This window comes from Carassius auratus, unplaced genomic scaffold, assembly GCF_003368295.1.
Source record: "Carassius auratus strain Wakin unplaced genomic scaffold, ASM336829v1 scaf_tig00030572, whole genome shotgun sequence".
Taxonomy (NCBI): Eukaryota; Metazoa; Chordata; class Actinopteri; order Cypriniformes; family Cyprinidae; genus Carassius; species Carassius auratus.
In genome coordinates, this window is record NW_020525866.1 from 50,404 (window position 1) to 70,952 (window position 20,549).

Here is a 20,549-nt window from a genome sequence, read left to right on the forward strand (position 1 = left end):
GATACATTTCCATTAGTGTGATGGACGACTGTTTTTCAAATGTTCTCCTGTCTCAACAGAATCACAGGATGGCGTTTATGAGACGCAGAAGTGTCATGACTAATGCTTTACTCTTGATACGACGTCTGTCTTCCTGGAATTTCAGACCATTTAACTTCAGCTGATTATTCACATTCAGACACACAGCGGGGCTATTATTTTCACGTTAAAGCCTTGATGAATTCATGTGGTAATGCCGCATTTGAAAGGAGAACGGGGGAAGATAGCTACAGTGATCTTCCCTCTCTTTCAGACGTTCTGAAGGCCTGTTCATCCCTCTCCGTCACTGGCTCAATCTCCTGTAATTCATCATTCATATTGACTTACAGGACTTCTCAGAGGACACAAACTGCAGCCAAAGCCGGAAGCAATCCAGCAGATATAAATACCTGAATGAATCAAAAGACAGGGAAAGTTTAAACCATGCTAATTTTATGCATCCCACATGCTCCATTAATTAAATATGAATACACACAAACATCCTGCTACAGTTCGTGTATCAACATTCATTCACAACATGAATCCTGTGAGAATCTTCTCAGACATATGCGAAACTGCTCATGCTAGCATTTCTAGAAAGTGTAGATGTATCCACATTTAAGAAGCTCCTAATTAATGTTAGCATCAAAACAGTATGGCTATATTAGCAACATAATAGACCTAAAGCTATAATAACAATGTTATGCAGTATAAACACTTAGTACATGCAGATATTTTTCTTTTAGAAGAATATAATATATGGAATACTATATTTGCTAGAATGTACAGTATAAATAGCAGGGAGAGGAATACTGCTTTCCACAATATAGAACTAACAATTGCTTATCTATTTGATTCATTATATGTAAAGATTTCACACAAAATTATAATTAAACAATTCATTCTGAGAATTAAAATGATTTATTATCATATTTTTTTTAATAATATATATGCATATAAAAAATACAGTATAAATAAAATATATATTTCACTATACATACATACATACATACACATATATATATATATATATATATATATATATATATATATATATATATATATATATATATATATATATATATATATATATATATATAGTAAAATTATAATAAATGTTTTAAGGAACCGCATTGCGTGACTTCATATTTAGGGGGCGTGTCATTGTGCGTTCAGCCGGACGTAAAGACGTGAAACAGCAACTGGTAGGTAACCCAGCGTGGACATGTAAGTACTGTTTGACACTTTCACGACTCTTAATTTAGTGCCGACGAGTAACTTAGTTGATGTACATTTTATCGTTCGTTGTAAATTCGAAACAGATTTCGCAAAGGTTTGTTCAGCTGTCACAACAGTTCCTTCATAAAATACAACAACAAGAACAACACCAACACCTGTTATAGAGACCGCTGCGAAGAAGTAGAAGTTCATTAAATTAATATTAAACATCGATTCAGTAACGTTAATCGCTAAATATTTATCTTAACAGACCAACTATGTTTATCTGTTTAAGATTACATTTAAATGTGTTAACTAGATAACTAGATCGTAAACTAAATGTAGGCTTGAATGAGTTCTATTCTTATTATTGTGGTTGTAGCTTATTTGTCATTTTAACCAAAAATACATTCTCTGGTTTCTGGTTCCGGAAACACGTTTAATTACGTTCATACATTTTAAAAGAAGACACAAATCTCTGCGGTTACAACGTGTTTACAAACCAGCCTAACTAGTTCTACTTGAACGAGGCTTGTAGCAAAATCTTGAAAATCTCAGAAAAAGACTTTAGACTTGAATAGCTCTGCATCAAATCACTAAAATATGGAAATAACTTTTTCTGTGATCACAGTCAAAAAGTGATGCTGTTCCTCAGTATTTTTGGTTTGTTTTCCAGTGCAAATATATACGTGTGTGTGTGTGTGTGTGTGTGTGTGTATATAAAGATTCTTATATCAAGATACATTAACTCGAGTAGCAAAATGACATAAAAAGTCGTGTGTCATGAGAAATTTATTAAAAGTGAGTTTGTGATTTAAAACAAGAACAATCTGTTTATTTCAAAGGGAAGAAAAGTTTTCATACTGACAAATATTTGTTCTTGTTTAAAGCATAAACCCACATAAACCCTCAGAAAACAAGACTACATATGTTCAGTCAGTTTGCATCTCAAGTAAATGTATCTTGGTTTAAGGATGTTAAGATATTTGTATTAGAAACCAAGACAAAAATACTGGTGATGGTATTAATTTTTTTGCAGAGCATGCAACATTTAGCCTAATGCCATGACTTTATGAATTTAAAGGGACAGTAAGTAGGAATTACTCCCATCTAGTGGTGAAATTGTATTTTGCATTCTAACTAATTTTGCTCTCCAGCGCCTTGCTTTTTCAAATACGCGTTGCATCTACGGTAGGCGATATGTACCAAAAAGCTTGGACAGGATGTCTTCTAATAGCACTTCGTCGAGTTTTCCTTCAGGTGAACAGGTGTGTTATTTCAAACAAACTGCAACATGACAACTAACAAACGAATGTTACAGTATGAATTACTGACTGTGGAAAACATGAAATATTGTAATTAGTAGTTATGTCTTCTTTATTCGTTATATTTTCTGAATTATGTGCATTGTTAGATATAAAAAAAATTTTATAATATAGATTGTAACACAGAAAACTGGCCACTTCAGCGTCTCTTTTGAAATCTTTATCAAGCATTAGCTCTTTCCACCTAGAAAAAGCTTCCCCGACATTAACTCTTGTTTTCTGTAATCTACGGTCACGTTTCCTTTTACGTTCTATTTTTGACTGTTTTGGCGACGATGTTTTCTTCTCCTGTGGCGCGGCATATGTATGGTCCATAATAAGAATGCAATCCAGACTTTTAAACTTGCCGGTGCAGTTTCAAGCGCCTCTCACTGCTCTGCACCTGCGTTTCTGGCTCTGACCGAAAACGCGCTGTGGAAACGCGTTGGCTTAGTACTTTTTGTCCCTCTCTGCTATTATAGTTTTGCAAGATGGCGGAACTACATGGAAGCCTCCGTCGACCTACCGTCCCATGTATATAAAGATAATAAATTCTTCATTTACGAGGATTAGTTTAAACATTGGCATAGGTATTTGTACACCATTGAGGGCATATTTATGAATAAAAATATTGATTTTAGATAATAAAATACCTAAAAAGTTACTTATTGTCCCTTTAATATTTCTGCTGTGATTTTAAGAGCTTTTTAGGCATTTATTTGTTCAAGGGTGAATTAAGAACGTATATATCTATTATTCTGGCCACAATTTGACTTCTGTATATTGCAGGGAGGACGTGCTGCTGTGGATTGTGGGTGTGCTGTTACTCCTGTTCTGCAGTCTGGATGTGTGGTATTATTTACGGGTAGTGGTTGTGCTGGTCAGGGCCTGGTTCCTCTCACCCGTATTTGATATCACAGCTGAGCAGACTGCAAGTGGACGAGTGGTTCTCCATGACGTTGACCTTTGCCACATGAATAATGCCCGCTACCTGCGCGAGTGTGACTTTGCCCGTTTCTCTCTTTATTCCCGCAATGGGGTGTTCAAGGCTTTAAGAGCTCTAGGGGCCACCGTGGTCGTTGGGGCAACTACCATCCGCTATAGACGGCCGCTGTGTATCGGTGAGGCGTTTGAGATTCACAGTCGAATCATTACCTGGGACGAGAAGTCATTTTACCTGGAGCAGAGGTTTGTGTCTTGTAAAGATGGGATGGTGTCGGCTGTCATGTTCTGCAAACAGAATGTCCTGCGCAGCAGTCCGGACAAGATCCTGCAACACCTGTGCAAGAGAAAGGTGAGCAGATAAGACGTTTACCTCACTGGTGGTCTTCTGTTATTTTAAACTGATTTTTTATGTTTTACTTCATTGGAATTATACAATCTTTTTACAGTTGTGGCAGTATATATATAAACACATGAAAAATTTGGACATGATTCAAAAATGCTATTAAAGTCTGTTTATTAATGCAGAATTGCATGATAGAAATTCACAATTCAGATAAAATTTAGAATTAAAATAATGTTGATAACAGAATTTCAGAAAAAAAAAAAAAATGTATTACAGCTTTTTCACTTTTTTTTCATTTGCAGGTTTTCACAATTCAGAGTTTTTTTTCCTTCTCAGAATTGTGATAAAATGTCAGAATAGTGAGTTAAAAAGTTGCAATTACTTTTTTGTAGCTAAAAAGAGCTTCCATAAAAGTCTACGTCATCTTAACAAAACAAAAAAAAAGTGAAAATACAGAGCAATTTTTTGCTGTTCAATCTACAAATCAGACTCAGTGTAGTCTTTGATAATGTCTAAATGTATATCCAAATGCTACTTTATAAAAGCAATTTATAATGTCTGAAAATATTTTTATAAGCAAATAAGGAACACACCACCCTGTATAAACACTGTATTAGGAATGTTTTTCTAATATTTGTATTAAATACAAATAAATTATACGTAATTTGGAGGTGAATATAGTGTGTAGTACCATGAAATCCCCTACAAAAGCAAAGTATTAAAGAATAAATGATTCAGTAATAAAATTACTGACAGTACATTCATTTCATGGAAAAAAGTTAAGCTTGTTGACACTTTGGGAACAAGGAAAACCAGATGGTTAAAGAAATGGTTCACAAAAATGTTATAAATGTATATATTGTTCCAGTTGAATGTTAATTATCTTTTTCCCAAAACACTGAAGCCTGATGTTTATGAACTGATTTTGTAGGTTGAAGTGCCAGAATTTCCTGAAGACCTGCAGCACTGGATCAGTTTCATCTCAGCCAGCAGTAAAGCCCTCCGGGGGGAATGTCAGCTTGATGATAAAAAGAGCAAATGACGGCTCACTGCCTTAAATTAACTCTCAAACACTAGTTTACACAAACACTGCAATGCAAAATAAAACCATGATCTAAATGTCTGATTGAGGATGCATTATGTATTGTGCATACTGTATGATTGAGAATATGTAGAAACAATTTCTCAAAGAGATTTTTGTTATTGTGTATTACTGCCACCCACTGGACTGGAGTGTGAAGCATTAATAGAAAGGGAAACAAAACAATACAAATAAATGAAACAAATAACTGTCACTTACGCAGTATGCACAATTTAAGTTCTGTTTTCTAATCCTGTTATTCTGAAATAACTATTTCTCTTTATATTTTTGGCTTTCCTAATGCACAAATTCAGAAGATTTTTGTTGATTGAAATGGATTAAATTATATATCTCAATTTCTTTAATAACTTCTACACAAAATAATATATTACTTGGTGTACATTGAACTGGGAATTATTCCAACACATCCAAGTAGCAGCAAAAAAAAAATGCTTGTTCAAAAAAAATATATAACTCATTTATTGAATGCTTTAAAAACAATTAAAACAGTCACATCAAATCATAACAATGCAAGACAGTCCAGGGTCATTCAGTTCAGAGGAAGTGCCAAGTTCTTTAGCAAAGCCATTGTTCTTATTGCTTTTAAGTTTGAAGAGAATTCAAGAGATTCAAAAGACATTTTCATTTCAGGTTTGAATCTCAAAAAAGAGGTTTGCGTTTAGAAAATGTATATAAATAAAATATAGTGTGATTGTGTTCACACGTCACAGTCTGTCCGCGCTTACGTATGTCACGTGGCCTCGTCCAACCAATCAGAGCGCAGTTTCTGTCTGTGCGGAAGCGCGTGAAGCCGGTGTCTTGCGGATGTCAATCGAGTAAGTAACTATAATATCGTATTTGACAATATTATGATTATGAACACTCATAAACACACGTTTTTCATCAATTTGCACGTACTAAAACTCAAACCATTCTACTTAGGATAGGTTTCGTTGCACGACCTTGTCTATAAACTACATGTGCTTCTGATATTTAATGAGTACGTTGACTTTTGATTCATTTCTGATATGAATGAATGATGTGAGGTACTTCCATAGCGATTTTTAAATATATGTAAAATTTTATATTTATTCTAAAAAGATCCAATGATGTCCTGCGTGCAGTTTTTAGCAAGCGTGATACTTCCTTAGAAACCCAGTTCTGCACGTGATCTGTATGAATTATCCATGATGTGAATAATTCATAATCTCCACTGTGCGACAGAATCATGCTGCTGTGGATTGTGTCCGGCTCTCTGCTCCTCTTCAGCAGTTTTGACGTCTGGTACTTCCTGAGAGCGACGTGGATGGTGATCAAGTCCTGGTTCCAGGGGCCGGTTCGAGACGTTCTGGAGGAGCAGGTGGTCCACGGACGGGTTTTCCTCCACGACCTGGACTTTATGTGTCACATGAATAACGCGCGCTATCTGCGCGAGTGCGACTTCGCGCGCTACGCGTACTGCACGCGGAACGGGCTCTTCCTGGCCGCGCGCGCGCTCGATGCCTCCATGCTGATCGGAGCCACGACCATCCGGTACCGACGCTCACTGGGGTTCGGCGAGGCCTTCGAGCTGCGCACGCGGATGGTGGCGTGGGACGAGAAGTCCTTCTACCTGGAGCAGAGGTTCGTGTCCAAGACAGACGGGTTCGTGTCTGCTGTCATGCTGTGCAGGCAGAATGTCATTCGCGGAAATCCACAGAGGATCCTGGAGCACCTTTGCAAGAGGAAGGTATGGATTATACCATGTGCATTAAACTTTTTTATTATTATTATTTTAAAAGCCCCAAATGTGCTCATCCCTGTGCCAGAAAACCCCATCCAAAAATATAATAATGTAATGTTAAATATTTGTATACCATGACACTCCTTGGTTTACCGTGAACATTGATAATATTTTTGAATTTTTGATAATACCATATTGTTAGATGTGTAATATGGTAATACCTTGTGTTTTTTATATAGGGTATGTTTCTGTTGATCTAACATATGTGTCTCTGATCTGAAGGTGGACTGCCCTGAGATATCAGAGGATCTTCAGCACTGGATCAGGTTCATCTCTGCCAGCAGTCAGGCTCTGAGAGCAGAGAGTGGCCTGGACGACAAGACCAAATGATCATTTTAAAGACTCTTACCGTAAGCCTTCCTTCTGCATGTAAGTTTCCGGTGATGCTAACCTTGAAACCATAACTCTCTAATGTCCGTTTTAAAGTTTCAAAAAGGTTTTCTGGTCCAGAACCTGCGGCTGTTGGCAGCTCCAGTGTTTAGTCCACCACACCAGCCCTCCGTGTAGTTTATTTGTTTAAAAGTATTACAACGTCAGTATGGTACTTACAAAATCCATTCCAGAAGCTGTAAGAAATATGACTGACAAACCACTGAGCATGAATCTCTGTTGAGAAACAGAGCGCATGAACGAATGTTGAAAACTTAACTCCATTCACTTGAACGCTGGGGGCTTTTTAACGCTCCTTTTACCAAATACGCACATGAACATAAGAAAAATAATGTCCAAAAGATTTGCACTGAGTATTTTAATAGTATAAATGGTAGATGAGTTATGAGAAATGTATTGTTAAATCATATCACATCATGGATTTGTTGTGCTGGTCAGATATGTAAATCTAGGTATTTATTCAAATTTAAAACTGAAACGGTTTATTATTGTTGTTATTTATGAAAAGGGAACATGTATTTATTCAAATATTTTTTCTGAGATTTGCATAATTTCTTTGAGAAGAGTCTGTATGTAAAGTAATTTAAGCACCTGTAATGAAATTTGAAGACTTGCTTTGTGAAATAAAGTCCTGCATTATAAATAATGTTTGTATGTTTCTGATTTATTAAAAGCATTTGTATTTTGTTTAGAAACTGTGTTCATGTATCTGGATCATGTGAGAGCAGCACTACTGCCATCTAGTGTCAAAACACTGTCATGTCACGCTGTTCCTAAATACGAAAATATGACAAATTCTGTACAAAGTTCTTATATGACTTAACATATTCCTGTATATATATATGTGTGTGTGTGTGTGTGTGTGTGTGTGTGTGTATATATGTATAAAAAATACAGTGACATTGCAAGTATTCATATCCTTATCTGGGACAGTTGAAATTTAGCTCACTTTGAGTGAAGGTAACCTGTGGATGGCAAATTCAATTGAATGGGTATGATTTGGAAAGGCACACATGTCTTAATAACAGGTTTAACAGGTGATAATGCATATCAGAGCAAAAACCAAAGCTCTAAGATCAAAAGAACGGCCTGCAGAGCTCAAAAACAGGTTTGCATCAAGCCACACATCTGGAGAAAAGTTAAGAAAAAGATTCTGCTTCACTGAAGGGTCAGAGAAGCATGTAGTCTCTGTTGCTCTTAATGGAGGAAGTTTGAAACAACCAGGACTCTTCCTAGAGTTGGCCTCCTGGCCAAACGATTGATGGAGACTTTGGTGAGTGTCGTGACCAAGAAGCTGATGGTCATTCTAGTTGAGCTCCATGATCATATATTCAGATTGGAGAAATCTACAGAAGGACTTCCATCACTGCAGCACCCCACCGATGTGTGCTTTATGGCGGTGTGGCCAGACTCAGTCCTCTCCTCAGTGTAGACACATGAAAACACACTTAGAATTTGCAAAAAAAAAAAAAAAAAAAAACACCTAAATGACCCTAAGAATATGAGAAACAAGAATCTCTGATCTGACCTCATTTCCAAACATCATATTTGAAGGAAACCAGCTCTGGCCATCACCTGCAGAGTACCATCCCGAAAGTAAAGTGAGCTGGTAGCAGTCTCTGTGGGACTGTTTTTCAGCAGCAAGGACTGAGTGAGGGACTCGTGAGAGTAGAAGGAAATTTCTATATAATAAAATATATATAAATATTTATATATATATATATATATATATATATATATATATATATATATATATATAACACACATTCAATTTAATGTAAATAATAAATGTTTATAATGCTTTTATAAGTTATATATTCCATATTCAAATATATTAACGAATATATATATATATAATTTAATATATAACACATTTCAAGTAAATAATATATCTATATAATAAAATATATATATAAATATATAGATATATATATATATACACACACACACACACACACACACATATATATATATATATATATATTTATATACGTATATACATATATATATATATATATATATATATATATATATATATATATATATATATATATATACATACATATATATATATATATATATACATATATATATATATGTATATATATATACATATATATATATATGTATATATATATATATATATATATATATATATATATATATATATATATATATATATATATATATAAAACACACATTCAATTTAATGTAAATAATAAATGTTTATAATGCTTTTATAAGTTAGTTATAAGTTATATATTCCATATTCAAATATATTAACGTATATATATATAATTTAACATATAACACATTTCAAGTAAATAATGTTTCATTATTTTTTAGTTAAAGTTATCTTTTATATATATATATATATTTATATATATATATATATATTTTAATTGATTTAAAGTTACTTAGATAAAAATAGAAACTTATGTTTTTAAAATGTTTCTAAAATCTAAAATTATTTTTTTTAATTTAAAATAAAACTAATACATTATATAAAATTATTGATTTATTATTTATTTATGTGCTGATTTTGTGGTGACAAATGACCTAGACTCATTTTCTGATATACACTAATTTTACTGCACCGAGTGTAACTGCAGGCGGCAGCTCAGTGTTTTCTGACATGCGCAGTTGTTGCGCGGAGCAGCTGTTCAGCCCCTCCCCCTCCTGTCAGACTCACGTGACTCGCTTCCTGCATAAACAACGCTTGCCTGGTTTCATTCTGCCACTGGGTTGGACGGCAAGAATCCTTATAAAATGGCGCAAGCTGGGGTTTTCCTGGAGCACGACCAGTTCAATTGTTCCATATGTCTGGATGTTTTAAAGGACCCCGTGACTATCCCATGTGGACACAGTTATTGTAAAGGCTGCATTAAAGGCTACTGGGACCAGGACGACTATCTGGGGATCTATGGCTGTCCTCAGTGCAGGCAGAGCTTCGCTCCCAGACCCATGCTGGGCAGGAACACAATGCTGGCAGATGTGGTGGAGAAACTGAAGAAGACAGGTCTCAACCCTGGACCGACAGACTCTGACCCGACCCAAGCCGAACCCGGGGAGGTGGAGTGTGATGTGTGCTCTGGGACAAAAAACAAAGCCTTTAAATCTTGCCTGGTGTGTCTGGCGTCTTACTGTGAGACCCACCTTCAGCCCCACTACGAGTCTCCTGCCTTTCAGAAACACAAGCTGGTTTCTCCTTCAAAGATGATTCAAGAACAGCTCTGCTCTCGCCATGAGAAGCTCCTGGAGGTGTTCTGCCGCACTGATCAGCAGTGCATTTGTTATCTTTGTTTAACTGATGAACACAAAGGACATGACACTGTTCTAGCTACAGCAGAGATGAATGAGAAAAAGGTGATGTGCTGGAGCGTTTCTAGAGTGTGTGTGTTGTTTTGTGAGTCAGTAGAAATATGACAAGTTATGTAACCTGTGTTTTTCTTCCCAGAATGCTCTGGCGGAGATGCAGAGGATTTCCCAGCAGAGGATTCAGGAGAGAGAGAAGGAGCTGGCCGACCTGAGAGAGGCGACACAGATGCTCACTGTGAGGCTGTGTGTGTGTGTGTGTGTGTGTGTGTGAGTGTCTCTCTGTGAGTCTGAGTGTGTGTGTTTTCTCCTAACAGACTTCACTGAAGTTTTAAGGTCAATCAATATCAGATCTTGTAAAATTTTTATTCAATAATAGTTTATTTATCGGGGGCAAAACCCACAGCTGCTTAGTTCCTTTTGTATATTAACATATAATTTATTTATAATTTCTTTCTTTGTTTTTTTGTTTGTTTTTGTTTTTACAAATTAAGACTTTTTTTTTTATCAAGGATGCATTAAATTCATCAAAAGTGACAGCAAAGAAATGTATGATGTTACAATAGATTTCTATTTCAAATAAACGCTATTCTATTTAACTTTTAGATTCCTAAACAGAACTGCATCCTGGTTTCCACAAAAATGTAAATAATATATATTTTATTTTATTTTTTTTATTTTTTTTAGCAGCAATTCAACATGTTAGAATTATTTCTTAAAATGAATTTGACAATGAAGACTGGAGGATATAATATAATATAATATAATATAATAACAAAATAACGAAAATACATTACATTTCAAAATGAAAGTAAAAGTAATTTAAAATGGTAATAATATTTATTATATATGTGTGTGTATGTGTGTATATATACAGATTTACCAATAATTGAAATCATAGTATCTCAAATTAAATTGGGCTGTCTTCAAAAAGTCTTTAAAAAATGCTGAATGTATTGCAATATTCATTTTTTTTTTTAAATCCCCAATTTTCTTTTTTTTTTAATATACATATATATATATTTTTTTCATACAAGTTGACCCTATTCCATTCTAAATCTAGTAATATGTTTGAAATCCTGTGCAAGTATCATACAGATTAGTTCCAGCTTTGACTGTGACCCTGAGCAGCTCTCTGTTATACAGCATGGTCTCAAGGCTGAGGCTGTGAAAAGGTTTCTGAATAACTGTTTTTGCACTTTAGTCTCAGGGAATGTTCTGCTTGGATTGAGTTCTGAAAGTTTGAGCACGTCTACATGGTACATCAAACTCTTCAAAAGAGCAATAAAAATCCTGTTTTCCGCCGCATGACCTCCTTAGAGCCGAAGTCACGCTTTATCATTCTGCTTTTGTCTCCTGTCAGCTCTCCGCACAGACGGCCATCGAGGAGAGCGAGCGCATCTTCACAGAGCTGGTGTGCTCCATAGAGCGGCGGCGCGCTGAAGTGACGGAGCTGATCCGGGGTCAGGAGAGGGCGGCAGTGAGCCAAGCTGAAGCACTCCTTCAACAACTGGAGCAGGAGATAACAGAGCTGAAGAAAAGACACGCTGAACTAGGAGAGCTCTCGCAAACAGAGGACCATATCTCCTTCCTTCAGGTAACGCTGCTGTTTGTTCACAGATTGCTTTCTTATCCAAAGTCTCCGGGGTTTCCTGAGGTTAAGTGCCTTGATCAAGGACACAGTGGTGATTAGGTTATGAAACACATTTTCTGTGGCTTGAACTTAATCAGTGTTTTGGTAAGAAGCCCAGATCTTTAACCCCTTGTGAAGTTTTATAGTTAGTCTGCTCGGTTTCAATGTTAGGAGAGTAGATCACCAAAAGATTAAAACTGTTAAATTAATTAATTCCTCACCTTCATGTTGTTTCAAACCTTATGACTCTATTTTTTTGATGAAACTCAAAAGTAGACCTTGGATCGAATTTCTGAACTGCCTTTTCCATATCTAGAAAACATATGGGCTTGTGAAATTCAAACAGGACAGTAAGGCACAATTTTTTGGTAACAGTTTAATTAAAGCCTTTATTCATAATGAATTTTAAAACTTGTTTTAATATATTAATTATGCCTTGTAATGCAACTTATAATGCCTTGTATGATCTCATTAAAAATTGCATCCACAGTTTTAATACATTTAATATACTTACCGTAATATTCATTCTCACACATTTAGAAAGTGTATTAAAACACTTGACAAAAAAAAGGTTGATTATTATGTTTCTAACTTTGGTTACAATTATTTATGAAGAGATATTATGCATTGTTATACATTATTAGTATCTTTATAATGCATGTATTATATACATGGAGGCTTAAAGTAAAATTTTATTGAATTTTATTGATTTGTTTTGAAATTTCAGCTTTCTCAGAATTGCATGTTTATACAGTATTGTTCAAAATAATAGCAGTACAATGTGACTAACCAGAATAATCAAGGTTTTTCGTATATTTTTTTATTGCTACGTGGCAAACAAGTTACCAGTAGGTTCAGTAGATTCTCAGAAAACAAATGAGACCCAGCATTCATGATATGCACGCTCTTAAGGCTGTGCAATTGGGCAATTAGTTGAATTAGTTGAAAGGGGTGTGTTCAAAAAAATAGCAGTGTGGCATTCAATCACTGAGGTCATCAATTTTGTGAAGAAACAGGTGTGAATCAGGTGGCCCCTATTTAAGGATGAAGCCAACACTTGTTGAACATGCATTTGAAAGCTGAGGAAAATGGGTCGTTCAAGACATTGTTCAGAAGAACAGCGTACTTTGATTAAAAAGTTGATTAGAGAGGGGAAACCTATAAAGAGGTGCAAAAAATGATAGGCTGTTCAGCTAAAATGATCTCCAATGCCTTAAAATGGAGAGCAAAACCAGAGAGACGTGGAAGAAAACGGAAGACCAAAGACAGTCTGGAGTTACCTGTAAGTACTGTGACAGTTAGAAGACGTCTGTGTGAAGCTAATCTATTTTCAAGAATCCCCCGCAAAGTCCCTCTGTTAAAAAAAAGGCATGTGCAGAAGAGGTTACAATTTGCCAAAGAACACATCAACTGGCCTAAAGAGAAATGGAGGAACATTTTGTGGACTGATGAGAGTAAAATTGTTCTTTTTGGGTCCAAGGGCCACAGGCAGTTTGTGAGACGACCCCCAAACTCTGAATTCAAGCCACAGTACACAGTGAAGACAGTGAAGCATGGAGGTGCAAGCATCATGATATGGGCATGTTTCTCCTACGATGGTGTTGGGCCTATTTATCGCATACCAGGGATCATGGATCAGTTTGCATATGTTAAAATACTTGAAGAGGTCATGTTGCCCTATGCTGAAGAGGACATGCCCTTGAAATGGTTGTTTCAACAAGACAATGACCCAAAACACACTAGTAAACGGGCAAAGTCTTGGTTCCAAACCGACAAAATTAATGTTATGGAGTGGCCAGCCCAATCTCCAGACCTTAATCCAATTGAGAACTTGTGGGGTGATATCAAAAATGCTGTTTCTGAAGCAAAACCAAGAAATGTGAATGAATTGTGGAATGTTGTTAAAGAATCATGGAGTGGAATAACAGCTGAGAGGTGCCACAATTTGGTTGACTCCATGCCACACAGATGTCAAGCAGTTTTAAAAAAACTGTGGTCATACAACTAAATATTAGTTTAGTGATTCACAGGATTGCTAAATCCCAGAAAAAAAAAATGTTTGTACAAAATAGTTTTGAGTTTGTACAGTCAAAGGTAGACACTGCTATTTTTTTGAACACACCCCTTTCAACTAATTGCCCAATTGCACAGCCTTAAGAGCGTGCATATCATGAATGCTGGGTCTTGTTTGTTTTCTGACAATCTACTGAACCTTCTGGTAACTTGTTTGCCACGTAGCAATAAAAAATATACTAAAAACCTTGATTATTCTGGTTAGTCACATTGTACTGCTATTATTTTGAACAATACTGTATTAGTGCTGTCAAAATTAGCGCGTTAACGCATTCGATTAATTTGAAATATTTAACGCGTTAAAAAAAAATAACGCAATTAACGCGGTTGCAGTTTTTTTTTTATTTCCAGTTGTGGCCTTGTGTGTTCAACGTGCAAAGAAATATGGATAAGACCAAGGAAGGACTTTTAGACGGAAAGTTTCAGTATAAATCTCTGCCGGATTACTCTTCAGTCTGCCACAAGAAACATTACTCTTCATTTAGTCTGCCACAAGAAACAGCAACATTAAAATCATGCACTCAAATGTCATTGTTTAAAAAAAACGTTAATGAGCTTAAACGAAAATAACAAAATAATTGTGTAGCGGAGTTTTTTTTTGTACACAGTGCCGCGAACTGTCAATCACTCCTGTGCGCGTGCATCACTGTCCTCCTCAGCTGCAGCAACTTGCGCTCTCTCTCTTCATCAAGCTTTAAAACAAAAAGGGGACAAAAAGATCATATTGTCTTTGTGCATAGGCTATAGATTAATTAGATAAATGAATATCTAAATTTGTGCCTTGCCGTCTACGGTATTTTTTTAGAACTTAGAAAAAAGATGCTGCAGCCAATGAACAGCCAGCGGGGGCTGCATGACGACTCAACCTCCGCAGACAGTTTTTAATGTTTATCAGACAATAAATACTCAAGATTTTGCTTTAGTATAACTCACAACGAGTTTCACACACCTTCTCCGGCCACGTTGAGTTGTTGACACTTAACAGTGGGAAAAGCGACACATGCGCTATTCACTTGTATAACTTAAGGGTGAATGGGTAATGTAGTTTCTGCTCTGGGTGGGATGAATTAGGAAGCTTGCATTGTGAAGGGCGCTCTGAAAATCGGCAGTGCAGGTAAAAGATTAAAACCTCTATTAAAACAGATGTCCAAATGAGCGTACCGGTACGCTACAAGCACGTTCTGGGCGCACGGATAGGTGGCGGTACGCTCAAGAGCTATATTTGGAAGTGGCGGTACTGAGTACCTGTGCGTACTGGCCCACTTAAAGCACTGGCAATGACTATACTTTGGAATTTTTTTGCAGTCCACTTAGAATTCAACATGGAAATCATTTTTGTTTTTTATTGGCATTGATTGTTTTGAAATTCAAATGGTACTTACATGCCTGTGTTTTTATTTCTGTAATAAATATGGCTTTCAAGCCAACAGTTAATTTGGAGGATATTGATGGTTTATTGCAGGTATGTTGTTTACATGAGAAAATCTGTGTTACAAGTTAAACAAAAATTCCAATAAACAATCATATTTTGCATTTAAATAGTTTCTTTGTCTTGAGTTTACATTAATTTTTTACATTTTACATTTACATATCCCAAAAGTTTCAGTCTTTTATTGGCGATTAATCGCGATTAATTTTAAAAAATTGTGCGATTAATTAGTTAATTTTTTTTCATCGATTGACAGCACTAGTTTATATCTGAGAAGTCTGAGAAAAAAAGTATGAATTGCAATGTTGACTCTGAAATGTGAGAAATCAAGTCCGAACGGTCTGTTATAAACTCACAATTTTGATGAAAAGTGTCTAAATTGCAAGATGTAACTCAAAATTGCGAAATATAAACCTAAGCAGTCAGAATTTATGTTATTCTTAGGCTAAGAATAAGAAATAATTTGAAAAGCTGAATTGCAGTATTTTACCTCAATGATGCAAGAAATAAACTTGAAATTGTGAGAAATTGTCAGAATTGTGTTTTCAAATGTAACTCTACATTATATATTGTGAGATATAAACTTTGAACTCACAATTGTGTGAAAAAATATCTAAATTGCAAAATATAAACTTTTAATTGTGGGAAATTAAGACAGAATTTTGTGTTATGAGAGAATTATGAGATATTGTGAGGAATACATTGTAAATTGTAAAAACTAAAAACTGCAAGATGTTCCCTCAAAAATACTCAATAAATAAATAAAAGTCAAAATTGTGTTATGAATATAAAAAAGACAGACCTGTAAGTTTTGAACTCAAAATTTTAATTGTAATAACCTCATAAATATAAGACATAAAGTCAGAATGGTGAATTATGAACTCGCAGATGTGAATTGCAATATTCAGACAATACAAACATTACTACATTTATACAAGGTACTGTATTCAGTTTTTTCCTTCAGATGTGAGCGTATGCTAAAGAAAGGCTCTTAGCAGAACTTTCAATCTCCTGCTTTTTTTTTTTTCAAAACTTCAAAGGACTTAGAGAGACATGGAATTGAGATTGCATCAGTGTCTGCTTTTGTGAGCTGAAACTAGTATCAGGAATTGTATTTGGATTGTATTCCATTTTTGATTCATGTAAGTTTGAAGTCAGACCACTGCCCAGAGCTACATGTAACAGTTTTCATTCGCTAACTCTGGTTCAGAACTGCAGGTCTCTGTGTGCTCAGCCTGTGCTGGCTGACTTACCAAACATCACCTCTGACCCAAACTTTGGATCCATGATGGCGGCGCTGACAGAGTTCCAGGCTCTCCTCGAGGACGTCTGCCAGGGAGGATTTGTCAATATCTCAGAGAAAGGTGAACAGACTTGCATTTGGAGACATTTCATTGTTTTGTGAAGTTACTTTGAGTACTTGATCTAACCCTCTGCTCTGGTTTGCAGTGAATCACGTTACTATTATTGAGAGAACCAAACCAAAGACAGATTCAGAGTCCATTACAGGTAAGAGGCCATAGAATTAAAAATGCATTAAATGAAGACTTTCTAAAACCTAGTGAACTTAATTTTTTTGGTTACCTGAAGAACCTTGTATTGATCCGTTCTTAAAAGAACCGTTATTTTCTTAAAGATACAAAGATCCTTTTTCTACTATAAAGAGCCTTTTTTTGGAATGTAACGTTTCCATGGTTGTTAAAGATTCTTAATGGAACCAAAAATGAGAATAAAGCTGCTTTATTTTTGTGTAGGAAACAGAACTCACCCTTGATTTCAGTAGAATCTCAGAATGGCTTGTTGATAAGATACTAATACATTTTTGAGAGATTTAATGTTGAGAGCGCACTTACTGTACACTACCGGTCTTTTTTTTTTTTTTTTTTTTTTTTGCTCACCAAGGCTGCATTAACTTGATCAAAAGTAAAAAAAAGTAAAGTGATTTAAAAAAAATATATATTATATTATTTTTTTTATAATTTTGTAACAATGTGGCTTTACTCATTTATCAGTTTAATGTATTCTTTGTCGGATGAAATTATGAATTTACATTTGAAGTGCTTAAAAATATTTAATCAAAGTTGTCCTAAGACAAGAACACGTTTTAGGTTTTAGGACAACTTTGATTAAAGGCTTTGACCCACTTCAAATGTAGACGTGTGTGTGTAATATATATATATATATATATATATATATATATATATATATATATATATATATATATATATATATATATATATATATATATATAGATATAGATATACAGTATTGTTCAAAATAATAGCAGTACAATGTGACTAACCAGAATAATCAAGGTTTTCCGTATATTTTTTATTGCTACGTGGCAAACAAGTTACCAGTAGGTTCAGTAGATTCTCAGAAAACAAATGAGACCCAGCATTCATGATATGCACGCTCTTAAGGCTGTGCAATTGGGCAATTCATTGAATTAGTTGAAAGGGGTGTGTTCAAAAAAATAGCAGTGTGGCATTCAATCACTGAGGTCATCAATTTTGTGAAGAAACAGGTGTGAATCAGGTGGCCCCTATTTAAGGATGAAGCCAACACTTGTTGAACATGCATTTGAAAGCTGAGGAAAATGGGTCGTTCAAGACATTGTTCAGAAGAACAGCGTACTTTGATTAAAAAGTTGATTAGAGAGGGGAAAACCTATAAAGAGGTGCAAAAAATGATAGGCTGTTCAGCTAAAATGATCTCCAATGCCTTAAAATGGAGAGCAAAACCAGAGAGACGTGGAAGAAAATGGAAGACAACCATCAAAATGGATAGAAGAATAACCAGAATGGCAAAGGCTCAGCCTATGATCACCTCCAGGATGATCAAAGACAGTCTGGAGTTACCTGTAAGTACTGTGACAGTTAGAAGACGTCTGTGTGAAGCTAATCTATTTTCAAGAATCCCCCGCAAAGTCCCTCTGTTAAAAAAAAGGCATGTGCAGAAGAGGTTACAATTTGCCAAAGAACACATCAACTGGCCTAAAGAGAAATGGAGGAACATTTTGTGGACTGATGAGAGTAAAATCGTTCTTTTTGGGCCCAAGGGCCACAGGCAGTTTGTGAGACGACCCCCAAACTCTGAATTCAAGCCACAGTACACAGTGAAGACAGTGAAGCATGGAGGTGCAAGCATCATGATATGGGCATGTTTCTCCTACTATGGTGTTGGGCCTATTTATCGCATACCAGGGATCATGGATCAGTTTGCATATGTTAAAATACTTGAAGAGGTCATGTTGCCCTATGCTGAAGAGGACATGCCCTTGAAATGGTTGTTTCAACAAGACAATGACCCAAAACACACTAGTAAACGGGCAAAGTCTTGGTTCCAAACCAACAAAATTAATGTTATGGAGTGGCCAGCCCAATCTCCAGACCTTAATCCAATTGAGAACTTGTGGGGTGATATCAAAAATGCTGTTTCTGAAGCAAAACCAAGAAATGTGAATGAATTGTGGAATGTTGTTAAAGAATCATGGAGTGGAATAACAGCTGAGAGGTGCCACAAGTTGGTTGACTCCATGCCACACAGATGTCAAGCAGTTTTAAAAAACTGTGGTCATACAACTAAATATTAGTTTAGTGATTCACAGGATTGCTAAATCCCAGAAAAAAAAAATGTTTGTACAAAATAGTTTTGAGTTTGTACAGTCAAAGGTAGACACTGCTATTTTTTTGAACACACCCCTTTCAACTAATTGCCCAATTGCACAGCCTTAAGAGCGTGCATATCATGAATGCTGGGTCTTGTTTGTTTTCTGACAATCTACTGAACCTACTGGTAACTTGTTTGCCACGTAGCAATAAAAAATATACTAAAAACCTTGATTATTCTGGTTAGTCACATTGTACTGCTATTATTTTGAACAATACTGTATATAAAATGTATATAGTTTTGTAACTTATTTCAAAAAGTGAAAGTTCCATATATTCTGGATTCATTACATGTACAGTAAAGTAAAGCATTTCATGTTTTTACTACATGTGAGGAAGCTTGCAGTATTAACAGGATGTTTATTTCGTAGCTTCAGCACCGCTCTTTGGTCAGCCTGTACAGAGCACGTTTACCATGAGTGTCCCGACAATTACTGTGTTTCCATTCTCATCATTCGGTGAGTGTCAGGAAAAGCTTTTATTTCACACTTGACTAAAAGTCAGGAAAAAATTGGGACAGTGTTCTGTGATAGTTTTTATTTAATTATTTTTGTTTTCAGTGTTGATTTAGAATTTTTTGCCAGATGTTTTACCTGTATTTTAAAATGCAGTGTAGTGTAGTAAGTGGAAAGAAATGTCTGTAAATATACAATAACATACTTGTAATTACTTGTAATATGTTGACAGGACATTTTTCTTTTAAAGTGTAGAATGTTGACCATCTCTTTTTTTGCATACAGTAAATAATAGTTTTCTTTTGTTCTTTAGGATCCAGACCACAAGGTTCTCGTCAGAGACTGCAGCCGCGTAGGAGGCGAAGGTAGCTTTAAGATCGGCCTGAGAAACGCCTGATGAGAATTCAGTCAAGAGGCCAAAGTCGGTTTGTTTTGGAACATGTACATTTTCATGGTAAAAAAAAAAAAAAGTAAAGCTACAGTATATTAACCGCAAACTCTTATTACTACATAAGACAGAAATGTAAATACAGATGCGTTTCAGTGTCTACCATCCAAGTCTCAATGGTATTAACTTTAAATTTATGTTAATCTGTATATCTTACAATTACAGATGTGTTTGGAGTGAAAGTTGCAATATTGTGTGATCAAAACTTTTAAAATATTTGCCTGTTGATTAAGCTATGATTATAGTATTTTCTTAAGTTTTAATTAAACACATTCTAGAGTGTTATACTTGTGTAAATGATTAGTGTTTTATTCACTGACGCTGTCTGTCTATTAACAGATGTTCATTTAATCTTTATACTGTATGTTTGAGATGTATTTGTGTGTATTAAACGTTGTTTAATTGCAAGATTTTTTAAAATAAGGTTGTTCAATACTTATTTC

General features: G+C 35.3%; 3 protein-coding genes across 3 annotated transcripts; all 3 read left to right on the forward strand.

Moving 5' to 3' along the window:
- Positions 1-1,169: 1,169 nt before the first annotated feature.
- LOC113080267 (protein THEM6-like) lies at positions 1,170-5,123 on the forward strand. Its single transcript, XM_026252473.1, has 3 exons — positions 1,170-1,245; positions 3,330-3,834; positions 4,760-5,123. Coding segments are annotated over exons 1-3 (618 nt in total). The 5' UTR covers positions 1,170-1,243; the 3' UTR covers positions 4,871-5,123.
- Positions 5,124-5,237: 114 nt separating this feature from the next.
- Positions 5,238-7,710, forward strand: LOC113080266 (protein THEM6-like). The gene is made up of 3 exons (XM_026252472.1): positions 5,238-5,745; positions 6,134-6,638; positions 6,915-7,710. The coding sequence occupies exons 1-3, from the start codon at positions 5,735-5,737 to the stop codon at positions 7,020-7,022; spliced, it is 624 nt and encodes a 207-aa protein (XP_026108257.1). The 5' UTR covers positions 5,238-5,734; the 3' UTR covers positions 7,023-7,710.
- A 2,081-nt stretch (positions 7,711-9,791) lies between these two features.
- LOC113080263 (E3 ubiquitin/ISG15 ligase TRIM25-like) lies at positions 9,792-20,526 on the forward strand. Its single transcript, XM_026252465.1, has 7 exons — positions 9,792-10,448; positions 10,540-10,635; positions 11,761-11,994; positions 16,743-16,896; positions 16,982-17,041; positions 19,575-19,661; positions 19,972-20,526. Exons 1-7 carry the CDS (start codon positions 9,852-9,854, stop codon positions 20,025-20,027), a joined length of 1,284 nt encoding a protein of 427 aa, XP_026108250.1. The 5' UTR covers positions 9,792-9,851; the 3' UTR covers positions 20,028-20,526.
- Positions 20,527-20,549: the final 23 nt, after the last annotated feature.

Bases quoted from the DNA above. Each gene is read 5' to 3' on its own strand.
- LOC113080267 (XM_026252473.1), top strand. The intron at 3,835-4,759 runs GTGAGCAGATAA...CTGATTTTGTAG, and splicing joins AACACCTGTGCAAGAGAAAG to GTTGAAGTGCCAGAATTTCC.
- LOC113080266 (XM_026252472.1), top strand. The intron at 6,639-6,914 runs GTATGGATTATA...TCTGATCTGAAG, and splicing joins AGCACCTTTGCAAGAGGAAG to GTGGACTGCCCTGAGATATC.
- LOC113080263 (XM_026252465.1), top strand. From the start codon at position 9,852: ATGGCGCAAGCTGGGGTTTTCCTGGAGCACGACCAGTTCAATTGTTCC. The intron at 11,995-16,742 runs GTAACGCTGCTG...ACTCTGGTTCAG, and splicing joins ACCATATCTCCTTCCTTCAG to AACTGCAGGTCTCTGTGTGC. The intron at 19,662-19,971 runs GTGAGTGTCAGG...TTTGTTCTTTAG, and splicing joins GTTTCCATTCTCATCATTCG to GATCCAGACCACAAGGTTCT.